Here is a 19313-nt window from a genome sequence, read left to right as displayed (position 1 = left end):
CAGGTGGGTGTGAAAATAGAGAAAAAAAGAAGATTGACAAGACAGTGGGAATTATATAAGTTAAGGTATTTAAGCGAGTAGCAAAAAGAGAAAACAACTCGGATGGAAAGCAATGAAAATACGAGGAGGAAAATGAAAATAAGGGAGAAAAATGAAAATAAGGGAAGGAAAATGAAAATAGGGGAGAAAAAAGAAAATAGGGGAAGGAAAATGAAAATAGGGGAAGGGAAATGAAAATAGGGGAAGGAAAATTAAATAGGGGAGGAAAATGAAAATAGGGGAAGGAAAATGAAAATAGGGGAAGGAAAATGAAAATAGGGGAAGGAAAATTAAATAGGGGAGGAAAATGAAAATAGGGGAAGGGAAATGAAAATAGGGGAAGGAAAATGAAAATAGGGAAGGAAAATGAAAATACTGGCAGGAAAATGAAAATACAAGGAAGGAAAAAAATAAAATATCACGGTTAAAACACACACACACACACACACACACACACACACACACACACACACACACACACACACACACACACACACACACACACACACACACACACCTCCCCCCTACACACACAAAACCCCCCTCCCCCCAAATCACCGTCTTCCTCCTCCTTCCTATACCTCCTCCACCACACCACCATAATCAACACAACCTCTACACCACCCACACAATAGGCACACCACCGCCGCTACACCACGCGCACACACCTCCTCCACCACCCAAACAATACACCTCCACCACCACCACCACCTCCACTGTCGCCCTTTCCGTACCCTTATACATAAATGGCGTCTCTTGTTTAGTGCATAGGCGTTCACAGGATAATTAGGAGTCGAGCGAGCACTAATGACCCTCACGCCGCCAGTTATTGTCTGTTCGTGATGCTAAATGGGGACTACATGCAGATGAAGTCGAGGCAGTCGGAAGTGCGGTACTCGGCTCACCTCCCCTCGAGTCTGGCTGGCTGTTTACGTTTGTGTCGCCCGGGTGAGCTGGAGGTGACGGGGGATGTTTTTTTTTATCTTTTTTTTATCTTTCTTTTTTTTCTAGCTGATTTGCATGTATCCAGTTCATCTGTGAGTGTGTGTCTGTGTCTGTGTCTGTGTGTGTGTGTGTGTGTGTGTGTGTGTGTGTGTGTGTGTGTGTGTGTGTGTGTACGTGTCTGTGTTGCGCTCATTATATGCAGATGGATCATTATATTTAAGTTCCCTCGCATATTTTCTCGTTGATTTCCTCACTTCCCGGTGGCGCCAGATTTTCTTTTCCTTGCTACGTTGCTGCTGGTCTGCGTCACCTTATAGCAAACCTTGGCGTGCTCACTCTTGCGATGGAGGAACACTCGCACACTCGCGCCTCTCACGCTTCACGAACTACAACGGAAGGAAAAAAAATATATGATTGACAATAGATAAAAGTTACCGAGACAAATCACGCCAATATCTCATAGCAGTCATAGTGTGAGAAGTATTTACACTCTCATGATCCGAATATCACCAAATATATGAGGATTTCTTGTGTTAACCGGCGTAAAGAAGCAGAGTATCGGTAATTTAGATGCAGTAATTTGAAGGATACTCCACTTAGCGGCAACTCGTAAACTTCATTAATTCTTTACACTAAGTCAGACGTGCAAAGACTAATGGTGGACATGTCTACTTATGCGTGAGTCAGCGTTGTCGTTAACCAAGCATGGGTCACGTGTCTCTCTCTCTCTCTCTCTCTCTCTCTCTCTCTCTCTCTCTCTCTCTCTCTCTCTCTCTCTCTCTCTCTCTCTCTCTCTCTCTCTCTCTCTCTCTCTCTCTCTCTCTCTCTCTCTCTCTCTCTCTCTCTCTCTCTCTCTCTCTCTCTCTCTCTCTCTCTCTCTCTCTCTCTCTCTCTCTCTCTCTCTCTCTCTCTCTCTCTCTCTCTCTCTCTCTCTCTATATAACACACTCAAATGAAAAAGAAGACAAAAAGAGAAACTAGAAGAAAAAGAAGGAAAAAGGAGGCGAAGGAGGAGGAAGAGAAGGAAGAAAGGAAGGATAACCAAATGGGAGAAGAAAAAGAAGGAAAAAACGAGGAAAAGGTAATAAAAAAGACAGGAAACGAAATAACAGAAGATAAAGGCCAATGCTCAAGAAAAAAGGAAAAGAAAAGAAAGGTACTGAAAGGGAGCTGGCGAAGGAAGGAAAACGGAAGGGAGGGAGGGCAAAGGGTTTCTCCGTCTGTTTGTCTGTCTGGCCGCGTCTGGGGATGATGGACCAAGTATTAGGTTAGGGAAGAAGCCCGGAGACTGACACCCCATTTCCAGCCTCTTAATCATCCCGGCCGCTCGTGATGGCTTCCGAATTAGAGGTCGACGGCACGTGACGAAGGGAGCAGCTGAGACCTCGACCCTCCCTCCTCCCGCCTGTGCTCCCGAAGATACTCCCGACCCGCCCGACCCTCCGTTTTTGTTTATTGAATCATTGTTTTGTCTTCGATTCTCCTTTTATTTTTCTCTTAGTCTTCTTCTTCTTCTTCTTCTTCTTCTTCTTCTTCTTCTTCTTCTTCTTCTTCTTCTTCTTCTTCTTCTTCTACTTCTTCTTCTTCTTCTTCTTCTTTTCATCTCCTAGTTCTTCATTTATCATCATTATTGTTTTCTATCTACTTATTATTATTTTTTTACTTGTGTGTGGAGAGACTGAGATAAAGAGAGACTGAGAGAGAGATAAATAGATATACAAAAAGACAAACAGACAAAGGAGGCAGACAGAAAGAAACAGACAAGCATACACACACATACACACACACACACACACACACACACACACACACACACACACACACACACACACACACACACACACACACACACACACACACTCAACCCCCACACAAACACACTCAATCCCCACAAACACACACCAACCCACCAATCACAAACTGATACAAATACACACAAAAATAAACACAAACCCTTGAAGGAGAACAGACCTTACAACAAAACAAAACTTATACACAGACAAACAGACACTCAGATCAGGCAGAATGACGAAAGAGAAAGCAACCCAGCAAGACAGCAAGCAGGTAGACGGTTGAAGGAAGAGAGGAAGACAGAAAGACAAGGAAGAAAGGAAGACAGGAAGAGAGGAAGGCAGGAAGGCGGGTAACGTTTTAGCGCTGTGACTCCCTCTCCCTCTCTCCTTCTCTCTCCTTCTCTCTCTCCCTCTCTCTCTCTCTCTGCCTCCAGCTTGGCTCACAACGACGAACACTGAACTAATTTTCACTGGGTTTCGGTCGACGAGACTCTGCGGGCGACACTTCTATTACCTTCCCATCACCCGTCACACAAACTCTAGTTAATTTCTGCCGAGAGGGAACGAGGGGAGAGGAGGAGGAGGAGCAGGAGGAGGAGAAGGAGAGGGGGGATGTAACAGCTGGAGGAGGAAGAAAGGAAAGGAAGCATGCACTGGGGAAGGGAGTGGAGAGAGGTGGATGAGGAATGTACAGTTGGAGAGATGATTTTTTTTAGCTTTTTATTTATCTGCAGCAACTGTTATTTTTTTTCTTAAGTTTATTATTACTACTACTACCACTACTACTACTACTACTACTATTACTACTGTCATTATTATCACAAATGTTATCACTGTTATTTATTATATAGGAGAAAATGATAAAGGAAAAAGAAAGAGCTCGCCATTGCCTCGGTTTTCTCGGCGCAGGCAGACGAGAAGGAAAAAGATATATGATTACAGAAACTGCGATGAAAGAAAATAGTAAAGTGAAGAAAGACACTCATTTTTTACGCCCATTACAGGTGAAAGTCGCGGTGTCAGGTGCACACACTCACCTACCTTGCTGTACACTAATTAGCCTCTAATTGCACCTCGCCACCATGTTCCTCGTACACAAAACTTTCCGGCTCGCTTAACTTTTGTTACTGTTTTAGTTAAAACGGGAAAAAATACCATACTTATTATTCTTTTACACATTTCTTGCACTACATGGCGCCACTTTGAAACATTTAGGGAGATAAGTTGATATGCTTTTGTTAAAGATACGCTGCTATTTCTTTTTTTATATATATTTCTTGCGCTACCTGGCACAACTCTGATACATTTACAGAGATAAGAATAACATTTAGATGGAAATAAGCCTTTGTATTTCAGCAATTTGCAGTATTTCCATCATCATTGTGCGGCATTACATGAAATACTTAATTGTCTGCATTCTTGACTACTTTTATCATTGCATTAGTAGAAAGGTATTGTAGGAAGGTGAGAAGGAATGAGGGATATGCACACCTATGGAGGGTATGGAAACAGTGAAAATGTCTGTGAGGTTAAAAAGAAAATGGAGTGTATGGACGTTCTTCCGTGGATAGAACGAAAAGCTGACATATACAGTTGGTTATGAGCAAAGCGAGAGTGAGAAGGAGGAATGGAAGATGGAGAGAGCTGGTTGGGTGGAAAGAAAAAGAGGAAGAAGTGGTAGGGATGAAGGACGGGAAGAGCTGACTGAGTGTAAAGAAAAGGAGGAGGAAAAGGAGGAAGAAGAGAGGAGGAGGTTAAAGCGTGGTGAGCGGTGATTCGTCTGTACTGCGCATTGTTACAGCGATATTAATGGCGTCTTACACATTATTCACTGCCTGCTTGACACGGACGCCAGCCAACACTAAATCTCATTATCCACGCCTATTTCTTACCACGCTTATTCCCTATTTTACACTTCAAGTTAATGGAGAAAGTCACACGACAAGGTCACCAACCCTCTTAGTAAGCACAACACCACACACACGCCTCTCTCCTGCCTCTTAGTAAATAGTTTCCTTGCACCAAAACGTCCACTGAAGTCTCCTTGTTTTCCTCTCTCCCTAAAGTAGTAGTAATAGTAAAGTAGTAGTGATAGTTTCCTGGCCCCAAAACGTCCACTGAAGTCCCTTGTTTTCCTCTCTCCCTTAAGTAGCAGTAATAGTTTCCTCGCACCAAAGCCTCCACTGAAGTCTCCTTGTTTTCCTCTCTCCCAAAGCAAGGTAATAGTAATAGTTTCCTCACGCCAAAACCTCCACTGAAGTCCCCCTTGTTTTCCTCTCTCCCAAAGGTACGGTGAACTCCAACGGCGAGACCAAGAGACAGAGGACTTCCTACACGCGATACCAGACGCTGGAGCTGGAGAAGGAATTCCACTTCAACCGCTACCTGACGCGGCGGCGGAGGATAGAGATCGCCCACGCCCTCTGCCTCACCGAGCGACAGATCAAAATATGGTTCCAAAACAGGAGGATGAAGTGGAAGAAGGAGCACAAGATGGCGAGCATGAACGCAGGGATGGGCATGCACCCCCAGGCGTACCATCAAATGCACCACCAGATGATGCACCCCCACCACCTGCACCCCCACCTAGCCGACTTCGATACAAAAGGTTACTACTAGGTGAGTCCCCCCTCAGTCCTGTCCTCGTTGTGTTAGGCCTACGCTCTTACGTCACTCCTTCCGCGTGGGTGAAGGTCATCAGCTGTGTATGATCTACTCTCTGCCTTTACTTAGAATTTTCATATGAGTCATAATAGTTAATTCAAGTATTTACTGTATACATTCTTTGGTTCGGTTCATCACTTCTTTAATTTATTGATGTTTGTAATAAGGGAAATGTGTTCTGATCATGAGTTAAATCTGTTGAAATTTCATGCTGTTGAAAAGACTGTGTACTTGAAAAACGAAATAATGATGTGTAATTAAAAGAAAAGGCATACAGGAACCAACATAAGAGAAACATAATTCAGGATGAGCAACATGCAAGTCCTTGAATCACGTGACCTCATTACGATCGACCGATTGTTTCACAGTAAGATTAATGCAACAGCTCCAAACAAGTGTAAAGGCTACATGTAGTCAACACCCAATATTTGCTGATGAAATATATCCAACTAATCACCTGGACTTGAAAATATACACAGACAGCACTCAATTTACTCTCCTTGTTTGACGAAGGAAAGTAAACAACCCTCACGGCCTTGCAAACACGCCTTCAGGAAGACGCAGTAAAATGATAACAATAATAATGATGTTTTTTGATACTCGCACGCTAAAAAAAAAAAAGTCGCCATGGAGTGAGACATAAAATATGATTGGGGAATGTGAGAGTGAGTGACAACACAATGGGGAGCGAGTGACCCTGTAGGTGTGTCGAGGGGGGAGAGGGGAGAGGGGGGTTGATAAGGGGGAGAGGGGGGAGAGGGGGGAGGGGGGTTGATAAGACGGAGAGGGGGGAGAGGCATGGCAGAAAAGACACCTGGCCTTTCCGGGGTGAGGCTGCGACAGGTGACTACAAGGAGCTGCTCGCCATGTTGTTCACGTCACGATCTTACGTTGGTTTTCGACTTTAAATTCTTCTGTTTTTCCAAGTATTTTTTTTTTACGTTAACTTAAGTGCAACCACGCCTCAGTAAAAGACATTCTCCTCTCTTTGAAGCCATTTTAAACTACATATTCCTGATTAAAACTCGACAGAACTCTTCAAAATACTTCAGCTAATTGAGAAAACAAATACGTATGAAAAGATAAGACGTGATAATCACACAATAAAGCAAAGATATACAAGTGGAAAAACAAACTGATTTATCTTTTTGAGGTATTTAGGCGCGGCAGTGGTGGTGGTGATGGTGGTGGTTTAGCTGCAAGGAATCAAACACCAACATCGGAACCTTTCGCAACCCGAGTGGGCGTTCAAGGCTCACTCGGGTTACCTCCATTAATGCTGCAACACGTCGGGGCGCGCCATACCTGGGACGCGGAGGCCAGGGAGAGAAAAACAGTAATGGGAGACGCTAGGAGAGGAAGGGAGAGTGAGAGAGAGAGGGCGGAAAGAGTAATGGCGGCGGTGCTCAGTTATCCCATCTTTATTAGTAGTGGTTGATATTTTAGGTCAACTTTCATAGTGGTAGCGAGAGAAGGGAAGATGGAAAGGTAAAGAGGGCGGTGGTGGTGCTCAGTTATCCCATCTTAATTAGCAGTGGTTGGTATTGAAGGTCAGCTTTAATAGTGGTAGCGAGAGAAGGGAAGATGAAAAGGTAAGGAGGGATTAAAAAGGAAGGAAAAAGGGCAAGCGTGAAAGGCAGGAAGTAAGAATGAACAGGTAAGGTAGGACATTGATGCCTCTCTTTTGGCTACTCTTTGCTTTTTACTTTTGTGGGAGCGGCGAGTAGCGGGCTTTTTTTGTACCCTTTTTGTTGCCCTTGTGCCGTATCCTTTGATGTAAAAAAAATAGGTAGGAATAAATACTCACACTATTTTATGTCTGAATTTAAAAGCGTATAATAAGTTAATAAATAAAAGCAAAAAAACACTTGATAAAGATCTGTGTAAACACTAAAAATAAAGAAACAAGTAAGATAAATGGTTTAAGATGAGATATATCATTAGCACGCCACAAGAACAAAGACAAACGGAAGTGGAGAGATGGAAAATTTAACAAAAGAGTAAGACACGTATGAAACCTTGCCGCATTAGGGAAGAGAAACAAGTATATGAATCAGTAGAGATGAATGCGAAGGATGGATGACTGAGGACGTAGGAGAGGAAGGGAGGGAGGGAGGAGTGGAGAGGAAGAAGGGGATACGGGAGGGAAGGGAAAGGGAACAGGGAAGGAGGGGAGAGGGAGAGGGATGACTCCACCTGTCACACATGAAGAACACAAGAAAAATTGACGATTTCCTGAGGGAGACAAGAGCCTTCGTTGCCTTGGGAGTGGTCGAGGCTGCGAGGCGCCGTAATCAAAGCGGCAATGAGCTTCCTGGACGCTCTGAATCTGACGGACGGACTGTATATGCGTGGCAGTTCCTCGTTCGCTGCCATTACCGAGTCTGCAATTCACCTTCATCATACTAAACGCTTTCTCTGGAACCTGCAATTCACGTAAGAGTAAAGCAAAAGAAGAAGAAAAAAGAGAAAATCATCACACCGACCTTGCCGCACACACACACACACACACACACACACACACACATACCACATAAACATAAACAAGCATTCACGTGGTATCATAATATTTGCTCTGAGGGGATGGAGGAGGAGGTACAAGCGTGTCAAATCACAAGTTTTATGGTTAATATTTTAGCAGTTAATGTTTATCGTGAGTGTGTGTGGTGAGGTTTTGCACTGTCTACCATCCCCCTCCCCCCCTAATCCCCACACTCCCTCTCCTTCTCTCTTCCCCCGTCCACTCTTTCTCTTTCCCTCCTGCGGTCAAACCCATAAAGATGCTTTCCTTCCCGACAAATGCAAGGCGATCTACAGCACATCGCGATACTGGCATTATCCTCATTACCTTGAATTACTCACTCGTAAACCCCTCACGCAGCGGATGGGCAGGAGGGAAACGCGTGCTCGCAAAATTACACGCCGAGGATTACGAGAAATGCACGCAATCTCTGAACGGAACAAGCACATAAAACTACTACCACTATTGCTTCCCCTAATTCTCCTCATCTGTGGCTGGATAATGATGTCACCGATTTAAAACATATGCCATAAAAGTCGGGGGCTGGTGTTGAAGGCTTCCATCACTAAACACTCCACTAAACAGCTCGACGGATTCATATTTTTCTCCTCTTGCTCGACTGTTGAGTCTTGGATCGGTACCCTCCTTTCTGTTTAAGTTCCTGTAGTGCTCTGAAATATAAGCTTGTGAAGAAACTATCCTTGCAATGAGCTTTCTATGAAAATATGTGTGTTTGCGAGGAAAAAGTATCACGTGCAATAGAAAAATGATAAGAGAAATAGTGAATTGGAGGAGAGGAAGAGGAATAGTGAAGCACAGGTGTGAATTGGGCGAAAGGAAGGAGAGACTGAGAGAAAAGTTTTGCCGAGATAGAAGTGTAAGGGAGAAGATAGGTGAGAAGTATAAGAAAGAATGAGATAGAAGATAGAAGAGAAATATTGTGTGTATATAATAGAAAACAAGCTTATCAAAGGCGTTTATGCAAGGGAAGACAAAATAAAGAAAGCAAACGACCCACCATCATTAGAAGTAGCTTAATAAACATCGCAACTTCCTGCAATATCCAAACAGCAATCAACATGGATCACAACGTACTGATAAGCGTTATGATGTATGTTCAAGCAAGGGCAACGGGCAGGAATATAACGAATGCACATTATTAAAGATTACCGCATAAACTGTGTCCTCGAACCTAGCGGGGGGTCGAACCAGCGATCACTATCAGACCAAACAGCCATGCAGCCTTCCGGTTCCTGAGTGCAGCGCGGGACAGTAACAGAGTGCTTCCTCCCCTTGCAGCCCATGATTACAGTTAGCATTGCAAAATTGAGGGTTCATTTGTCCGCTAATTACTTTATAATCTTCGGCTTCCTTTGGTTCTTCGAGGTGATCAGAATGCCAATAAGTCTCTCATTCGCTTGCTTCCTTTCTGGCTCCCTTACTTCCTTCCTTTGTTTGCTTGTGAGACTTAATGATTGTGTCCTTAAGACCTTCCCTTCTCTTTGTTGGTCTGTCTGTCTGTCTGTCTCTCCCCCCCCCCCCCCCACACACACACACACATGCCGAGAGAGACTAATTTACTGTATACATTAAAGAACAGTATCCTTTTTCTTCCTGTTCACCGTATAAAAACGTTGCCATTTCTAAGGAGTTACGTGACTGCTGCTTCCTACTAATACGTCACCCTCGGAGCGGAGACCTCGAAATCACGCTCTCCGGGGATGACTTGCGATTCTTCTTCTCTTCATCATTTTATATTTTTCAATTTTGTCGAGGAAGATTTTTTTTTTCAGCGCCTGTGAGGTTCTAGCGGATGATTCGTTCTAATCCGGAAATAACAAAACAAAGAAAGGAAGAGAAAATAAAATAATAGAGTAAGAGTTGCGCAATCATGAGCTGTTAGTGATGATGATGATGATGATGATGATGACGGGAGAAAGTAACGAACGCGCGGCGATAAGCGGAGGAAGAAGAAAGACAAGAGAATGAGAAAATAAATATAAAGCGTTTGTAGTACACGAGAGTAATGGCGGCCGGGGGGAAAAAGGAAGAGATAATGGCGTTTTAAGTGAACTGAATAGTAATGCGGGGAAGGTGATAGTGCGACGGTGAAAGTGAGTGGAGATAGTGACGGAGGGGGAGGACGAGGAGGCCGGAGCTCTTTGTGGCGATAAGGACCCTCGTTTACATCAGGAGTTAGTCATCGTCCTCGTGTTCATACTCAGGTGGGCACGAGATCGCGGCGGTCCTCGGCAGCGGCGGCAATGTTTATGATATTATGAACTAATTACCGACGCTGCAGCCACTCAAGTGCTCGGACGGACACGATTACATCATAGTTTACTGCGCGGCGGTGACGGTGTGGTTGCGCTGTGAGAGACAGGAAACTGCTGGGGAGAAATATTTGCTGTGAGGAAGGGACGGAGGAAGGGAAGGTGGGAGGGAGAGAAAGAGAGAGGGAGAGAAGGAGGGAGAAGCCGGAGGAGGAGGAGGAGGAGGAGGAGGTAGCTGCTGCGAGATGGTTTTGTGGAATAAGTTTCTGTTTTAGTCAAAGTCGGGTGGTGTGTTATGGGGGCTGGAGGGACGAGGCGGCGGCGTCCACGTGAAGGGATCAGTCAATATTAGCAGGAGGAGAGGAAGCAACGACGGCAGCAGGAGCGTCAGCAGCAGCAGCAGCGTCGGCGTTGGCGGCAGCAGCGGCAGTCGTGGCGTGAATGGCGTGGCGTCACCGGGACAGTTGTCTGCCGTGACAGTGACGGATGAGGACACGGCGGAGGCTCCCTGGCCGCCGATCCTGCCCACCGATAACCCAGGCTTTCTCCCCCAGCCCGCCCGCCAGCCCGCCAGCCCGCACACCCGCCCGCACCCCTCCTCCGCCTCGCCTTTCCCGCTTGCTCGCCGCCCACGGACCACCCGCACGCCCATCACCACACTCTTCCTTTAGTCTTCTTCTCTCGCCCTCAAGCTCCTGCAGAAACATGTCATCCACCTCTTGTAGCCGCGTCTCCACCTCCTCCACCGCCTCTCCCAGACAGAACTCCACATCTACTCCTACTCAGCCCAACCTTACAACAAAGCACCCAAGCTCCTCACTCACCCACCCGCCCACCCCACATCATCGGCCCTCCCGCACCCAAACGCTCTCCACCCACCGACTCGCGTACCTATAAGCGAATAAACTTGTACTCCTCGGCCAGACTCTTTCTCCTCTCGATACGGATTGGCCGGGGCACAAAAAAAGTTTTATCCACGCGTAATCTAACCCCAACCTACATCCCCCTGACACCCAACGTAAAGCCTCCTGATAATTCACTAATAGGGAGTGACGAAGAAAAAAAAAAGGTATTGTGTATAATATTTAAAGGGATTTTTTTTAAAGACGTCTAACAAAAACAGTATAAAAATTGGTATTCGTCGGATGTTTTATAAGTTGACTGATTTGCATATTGCGTTTAAGATGTAACACCTAAATTGACGTTATTTCCCAGGTATTACCGTTTTCTTTTATCATTTTCTCTCATGCCACCTCCATTACCGCTACCGTTACGACCACCACCACCACCACCACCACCATCATCTTCTCCTTCTCCTCCTTCCTTTCCTTCTCCTCGTCTCTTTTCCACAGTATTTTCTCTTCTTCTTTCTCTCCTCCTCTCTCTTCCTGCCTTTCCTCTTCTTCGTCTGTCCTTCTCATCCTCGATTTTTCAGTACTTATATCAACAGATCAATGCCTGCTCGCACACACACGCACACACACCAGACGCCCCTCCTTGGTTACATCACCTCTCACTTCGATGCTTTGCAGGTCTCGACGGACGCCACTGCTTTAAAAATACTCACCCTATGAACGGCAGTGATTGAGGATGAGGATGTAAATGAGAGAGAGTGAGGAATTAGGAAGCGTATGTAAATTAGAGAGCGAGAGAGAGAGAGGGGGAAAGATGGAGGCGTTACAGAGAGAGAAGGTTTAAGAGCGAGGGAGAGATGAAAATATTATTATTATGCTTTTATTATTGACGTCGTTTCATTTTATAGCAACTGATTCGTTTTACACTTAAGAAAAATCTGATACTTATATTCTTATGGCAGATTATGACTTCCATCCCTCAGACTTCCCTTTTTCTTTAAGTATATTAATTGGCTCTCTACCACTGCAAATACGTTTTTCTTCATTCAGCAAACTTCCTTTCTCTCTTGCTAATCTTATTTTTCCTGTTTCGTTGCTTTACTTTTTTCCTATTTTTTCTTCATTTCCTCTTCTCCCTTCTTTCATACAACCATATATTCTTTTACTCTTCCTCTCTCCCTCCTTCTTTGCCTTCTCCTTCTTTCCCTGTTATTATTTTTCCCTTTTCTTCTTCTCCCTTCTTTCATCCTAAAATACTTTCTTTTCCTCTTCTCTCCCTCCGTTCCTTCCTTCCTGTCTGTCTCTCTCCTCCTTCCCACTCCCTACCTACCTACGGCCCTCCTTCCTCCTCACGTCCTTCCCATCCTAAAATTAATTACTCTCTCGTCTTCCGCTCGCGTCTCTGGACCACTGCATGAATCAGGCTTCTCCTTTATGCATGAGGTCGACCCGCCTTGTCTGGGATCTAAGTCCATTAACAGATTTTTCCTCGAATTTGTCGGGGGGTCCTACTGGGTGCGATGAAACGCCTGCCGCCGCTCCTGCCTTGGGTGCGTTTAGCTTTGCCATCTTGTTTTTGCTTTCTTGGGTCTGTCTGTTTGTCTGTCTGTCTGTCTGTCTGCCTGTCTGTCTGTGTCTCTCTCTTCCTCGTTTGTATTGGAGTACTTTTTTATTATTTTTACTGAAAGAAGGCAAATTAAGGAAGGTTTAAGGAAAGAGGAGAATAAATCATATATAAGAAAAGTTTACGCATTCTGTTTTCTTGTTAATTCATCTCGTTTTTATTTCTCTATTTTCAACTTTTTGGGGGGGTTTGAATGAGCAGGCAACGCGATCCAACATGGCGCCACTGTTGTTATTGTTGCGTTTGGTGTTGCGCCTGTAACTTTAGACCACTCAGCGAGGTCGGGACTCGAACCTGAGACCGTAAAGCTATACAAAAGGTCGGATGGTCTCAAGTGCGCCACCACCAACCTTCTTAATTCCTTGTGTACTTAACCTTTCTTTCTTTTACTCTTTCTTTCATTCTCTTATTCTCTCTTCCTCCCGTGTTTCCTTTCACATGGTAGGCGATGCGTGTTGTCTTTGTCTAACTGTTTTATCACTACATCAACATTTTTTTTGCGCGGGCGGTGTTATGCTCTCCCCGCACAGCTTGGAATAACAAGGCTCTACGGTTACGCCTTAAACCAATACCTCCATTAAACAACTTCACCGCCAACGCCGCCATCACAGCTACCAAACCTCCGCCATGCCTCCTTCCTTCCCTACTCCTTCCTTTCCATCCATCTATTTTTCATTCCTGCAGCTTCGTCGACTCCTTCCAACTTCACCTACATAGCCACCAACCTCCACCATGGCTCCTTCCTTCCCTCCCCTTTCTCCTTTCCTTTCCCCCTTCCATCCATCCATACACCATCCACCTCGTCGCCTCCTTCCAACCATCATCGCAGCTACCAACCAACCCGCAATGGCTCCTTCCTTCCCCTTCTCTCTCCTTTCCCCGTTCCTTCCATCCATCCACCATCCATTCTTCGTTCCTGCCGCCTCGTCGCCTCCTTCGTCCGCTCAACATGGCGGTATCAGAAACCATCATTGTTTAATATAACATCAAGAGCCATTAATCAGCGTCCCGTCATCTATCCTTTGTTGGGGCCGGGCTGACATAATTATAGGGGACACCTAACCAGTGACGAGCAGCGCGGCGCCGCTCTCGGATAGATCCATCATGTGTCAGAACGCATCCAGGCCAGGGAAGGAAGGGCGGGCCGGAGGAAAAGGGCCGAAGGGGAGGAAAGGGGGAGGGAGGTGTAGTGGAGGAAGGAAAAGGAGAGGGTGACGTGGGGTGAAAGGAGGAAAAGGGGAGGGAAGGAACTGAAGAGGAAGGAAGGGAGGGAAATGGAAGGGACGAAAGAGGAGAGGGAAGGGACTGGGGTGGAAGGAAGGGTGGAAAAGGGGGAGGGGGGTTAAGAGTGAAGAAGAAGGAAGGGAGGAAAAGGTGAGGGAAGAGACTGAAGAGGAAAGAAAGTACGAAAAGAGAAGAGAGGAAACTGAAGAAGGAACGGAAGAGAAGGGGAGAGAAGGGACTGAAGAAGGAAAGGAGAGAAGAAATAGACGTGGAGAGGGTAGAAGGGAAGGGTGAACGCAAGGGGGAAGTGGGATTTTGAGAGGGGAGGGAAGGGGAACGGGTGGTGGAGAGGGAGAGAGAGAGAGGGGGGGGGAAAGAGAGAGGGAGAGAGAGAGAGTGCGTGAGAGATGATGGGAGGGCCGAGGACGGAGAATGAAGTTAGGAGGCAAGGGAGGCAAAATGGAGGAAGCGAGTGTAAGAAACGAGGCGACAGACGATGAGGAAATGGACGGACGAAGGGAAAATTGAATTACAGAAGGAGAAAATGGATGTGGAGGATCAAGGGAGCCCACGTCGCTTTCCCGTAGAGGAGCATAACGTGGAAAGTCAGTCACTCATCCTCGCGTCACTTATGTTCTTCACGGCGCAAGAAGGCGAACCGAAAACGCATCTTAACCCCAGACAGAGGAACCAACATATAAAGCGGTGCCCTCTACATGGAAAGAGTTTAGAATGCCTCCCTTTTCTCTGCTTGCGAATATAATAGGTAGTAAGTGCGTCTTGAAATGCAAGCGTTTAGTAAGGATTAAAATCTCTTAACTGTTGCAATGTACTCTTTTATAGTTGGGATATTAAATTAGTAGTGATTGTTATTGATTTCTTTTGTTTATCTGCTTTCTTATGGGATTATATTAGACCAAATCGCAGGATATGCATTTTCATCTTATGCAAGGACAGAGGCCAGACTTGAGTACTGAATCTAATCCCTTGAGCCCTATGCATGCAAACAGATCACACGCCTTACCAGAATGCTTTGCTCTGATATAACCCAACAGCCAACACATAAATCAAATCCCAAACACCACACGAAGAACAAAGTAACCCAATAAATCCAACATACATACCAAAATTCAACCTCTAGCATATAACACACAAAAATAAAATAACACACTACATACAAACACGCTAAGCTTTGGGAACAGAAACCACCGCAAGAATTCACATCACACACACGAGTCACCATTTGCGAAACACGCTTATTGATATTTTATGCATCTCGCAAGTGAATTACATATTACTATTTCAGCGGAGAGGGGAGTGAGAGTTAGAAATGATGGAGTAATGGAAAGTAATGGGAACGAAGGGTCGAAGGGAAAAGAGAGAAAAGGAGAGAGACGAGTAGAGGGATAGAAGAGGGAGGGAAAGAAAGATGAGATAAGAAAGGGGAAGAGAGAGAGAGGAACCGAGTGAAGGAGTGAAGGAGGGAGGGCTAAGTTGTAATGATGGAAATGTATGCGTGTGTGATGGATTATGGTGAAGACTAATGATGCTATGATTTCCTTGGACGGCATGAATTAAGCGGCCTTCCCTTTGCATCTTTCCACCCCGCACGCACACACGTATAACCTCCGCTGCAAAACATGGGGTAAGAGAGAGCCACTGTGCAGGTATGCTAAGATGCTTCAATCCTTCACATCAACTATTCCCAAAGGCCGAAAAGGAGATCAGTCGGGTACTAATGAGTGTTTGTTTAGGTTCATGGTACAGAAGAAGGGTCAGACTACCAGAAGAGTCATAAAGCTATCCCTGGAAAGGCTCAAAACTCTCATGAAAGTCTGATGTGTGTGTGCTTGGACGCCGGAATGTTTAAGAATATGACCATTGCATAAGTTAGGCGGTTGGTTCTCCGGTGACTTGGAACCAGAGACTAACAAAACTAATTCTCGGTGAGGGTTTTAATTTCACAAGCAAAATGAGAAGAAATAAAGTCGAGGTAAGATTACGTAGACGAATGAAACGAGATATTATTGAATTTGAAGCGTAAAGAGAGAAGGAGAGAGAGAGAGAGAGAGAGAGAGAGAGAGAGAGAGAGAGTAAAAAAAAAAAAAACAGCAGCGGACACTGACAAATGTTGAACCACGGAGCAGACATGCACTTCTTCCCTCACACTTCACCATCGCCTCAACCATCCCCGCCAACCAAGCAACCGAGCCACCAGACAACCAAACAACTTTTCCTCCTTCTTTTCCTTTCCTTCCTTCAGCTTCTTCTTGGTAGTGACTCAGGAGCCTCTTACTTTTTGCCTTATGTGTACAACTCCCTGCTTAAGACTGATTTCCTTCTCTTTTTTATTCAGTTTTTCATTTATCTTCCTTTTCCTTACTTCCTGTTTTCACTTGACCGATTTCTCTTTCTATTTTTAGCTTTCTTTTTTTGCTCTCCCTTCTCTGTTCTTTGCGTTCTCGTCTCATACATGAAATACCTAGTTGGTCGTGTTGAACGATATTCTTTTTTTATAAAGTTGAAAGCATCAGTGATCTCTTATCTTCCCTTCTAATCATTTACTTTCCTTTAATTCTCACTGCTATGTTGCTATGATTTGACTATCCTTATTTTTTTTGCCATTTTTAACTCATATCGTTCTGTCGTTTTCCTTTACTTCCTTTGTTTACTCTTTATCTTTCTGCGTAGTGTTTCTTATCTACCTAATCATCCATATATTATTACCTACATTTCCTCTACCTCATGTCAACCAGAACCTTTATAAACATGCATCGCGACCTCAAACTCATGCTCACCACACTCACATGCATCAGCCTCTCATCCTAACCCTTGAGTCCCTTTCATTATTCACTCCACTAATCGTCACTCGCCCCAACATTCAAAGCATCTCTCCCTTTCATCCGATTTTTCCACCTTCCTTTGTTCCACTCTCCTCCCTTCCCCTTCCACCATCCTCCGTCCCTCGCGCCGCCTCTCCTCGCCTCCCCTACACTCCCCTGGCGCCCCGTGACCCCCCGAAGAACCATTAGGCCCCCATGGACGTCAAGCCACCCTGAATAGCGACCATCAGCGTCATGACGAGTTAATCATAAAACCGCCAAACGCAAAATGGTGGCGGCGGTTCCTGCATAACAGAGGCAAGTTGTGGCGGGATGGAGGAGAGGATGGATGGAGGGATTGGTGGGCAGGAAAAAAAAGAGATGCAGGAGGAGTATGAAGGATGAATGCTATGCGAGGGAGACGAACAGATTGAGGCGAAAAGAAAGTCGAGGGAATGTGTAAATAACGTTCTACAAGTGAAAAGTTAATAATGTTGTCTATTAGGAAGTGTATTTGAGAGATGTCGTATGCAGATCAAGTATTGCCGTGTTGCTATGTGGTTAAAGACACATTACTAAGATTACTGACGTTTTTCTGTACGATTTTACAACGCTTTCAATCAAACAAGCTTCACTCTTTCCCTCAGTTATGAAAATTGAATGAAGTGCAATTACTAGAGTGTATACAATCAAGTGAATGCTCAAATCGACTGACTCTTGCAGAAACGTCCATCATATTTATAAACATCGAAGGGAGAAATATGTATGGATAAAATCTTCTTTACCAAATATGAAAACGTAGAGAAGATTAGATTCCACAACCAATCTGTAGACCAACACGACCAAGGGACCAGCAACAGCCAACCAACCAACCAATTGAAACTATTCTGAAAAAAATAAAGGATTGAGAGAGGGACGAGACGACACCTAGCTACACCAGCGTTGCCAGATTATCGTACTCACATCATCGTCTTTATTACTTTTAAGCCTCAAACTCTCGTACCTACACAAATAACGATAGAAAATTGAAGTTAGCGTTAAAACTCCTATTTATTGATGTTTGTTTGTTTGTTTTTGCATTCGTTATTGGTCAGAAACTACGAAAATGCAATGCGATGAGTACGATAATTTGGCAACGCTGAGCTGGATGGGTCGTGGCGAGGGCAGGCGAGGGAAGACAACAAATATGATACATTAAGCAGGACTCATAAAAAGACACCTTGTCATTTGAGGACTGATTATACCCTGGCTTTTTGCTTTGCACCACGGACGGGTTATGATAATTGGGTCAAAACTTGTCGCCGAGTGCTACATCATCGCGATAAAAACACCTGCACCTCCTAGATGGCGCTGCTGAGGAGGAAAGACCGGCGCGTTGGGTGCCTCGAGGCTAAGATTGGGTGAGGAGCGTCCACCTTCAGGTCTAAGGAGGAAAAAAAGGTATTCGGTGATCTTACACAATACTTGTTCGTCTGCCCTCAGGTTCCTTTGATGATTACTCGTTTGAATCAATCTTTCGTGAATAAATGAGTTGTGAGCTTACTGATACGCGTCGAGAATATGTACTACCCGTTAATGAACCTGGGTTTTTTTTGTCAATTCTTAAAAATAAATGTAGTTTTAGATACATTATACAGTGAATCTGGCTGCACTACACCACCTCATCGATAGTAACAAGAGCAACGACATCTAGCAACTAAGCTTATGTAATCCAAAAATATTCCATTAACTAACAGAAGCAGCAAAAACAATATATTATGATTATACTACCACTTTTTTTTTGTCATACATGTAACAATATATTCTTTCTTCCGTGATGCAAATTCTGAATATATTTAGGAGGAGGAAGGAGGAATGAAGGGAGGGAAGGAGGAAGGGAAAGATGCAGTTTGGATCGCGGCAAAAGGAAGGAGGGAGGAAGGGGGGGAAGGAAGGAAGGAGATGGAGAAGGGGGAGCAGGAGGGACCAAGGAGGAGGGGAGGGTTAGGGGGGTTCTGTGAGCAAGGAGAAAAGACGTCCATTTGTCAGGGGTAACCACATGGTGTAGGCCTCAGCTAATGGCAAAAAAATCCTCATTAGGTTTGATGTATTAATGTTGGGTTTGATGTATTAATGTTACCTCAGCGTGCACTGAAAAATGGTGATGGAAGAGTGACGGGTAATGGGCGACTCTGCTCCATTAAGGTAAAGGGGGGAGGCGCGCCACCCCCCATACTTTATACAGTAACCAGCACACTACCACCGCCGCCGCGCCACAATTACCACAACTATCGCTCACTTCTCGGGGTCGTGACAGTCATCAGATCATTACCACAACCAGAGCTTCGTTTCCTGCCTCGCCATTACGAACAGAGAACCTCCCAAGACGTAGACCGTTGCTACTAGAAGAATTACGATCTTTCTTACGATCTTTATCTTCAGTAGTATTTAGAGTAACACGTGGAAATATAAATAAATGTCTGTATCATTAACAATCAAATATTTGCAGAAACATTTTTCTCGGGGTTATAGAGGGGAAAAAAATTCTACAAGATATATAAATGAGAAAACAATAC

The 19313-nt window shown here is 44.8% G+C and overlaps 1 protein-coding gene across 2 annotated transcripts in view; it reads left to right on the top strand.

The window, feature by feature from the left end:
- LOC127008917 (homeotic protein Sex combs reduced-like) overlaps nucleotides 1-19313 on the top strand; it is a 105371-nt gene that overhangs the window by 75220 nt on the left and 10838 nt on the right. For both annotated transcript variants that reach the window (XM_050881394.1, XM_050881395.1), the window contains one exon: nucleotides 5064-5395. In XM_050881394.1, the coding sequence (XP_050737351.1) occupies nucleotides 5064-5395 (332 nt within the window). The remainder of the gene's footprint in view (nucleotides 1-5063; nucleotides 5396-19313) is intronic.

This window comes from Eriocheir sinensis, chromosome 39 (assembly GCF_024679095.1).
Source record: "Eriocheir sinensis breed Jianghai 21 chromosome 39, ASM2467909v1, whole genome shotgun sequence".
In the NCBI taxonomy this organism is placed as follows: domain Eukaryota; kingdom Metazoa; phylum Arthropoda; class Malacostraca; order Decapoda; family Varunidae; genus Eriocheir; species Eriocheir sinensis.
Note: the sequence above shows the minus strand (reverse complement) of the source record. Positions and strands in the feature narration are given on the sequence as shown.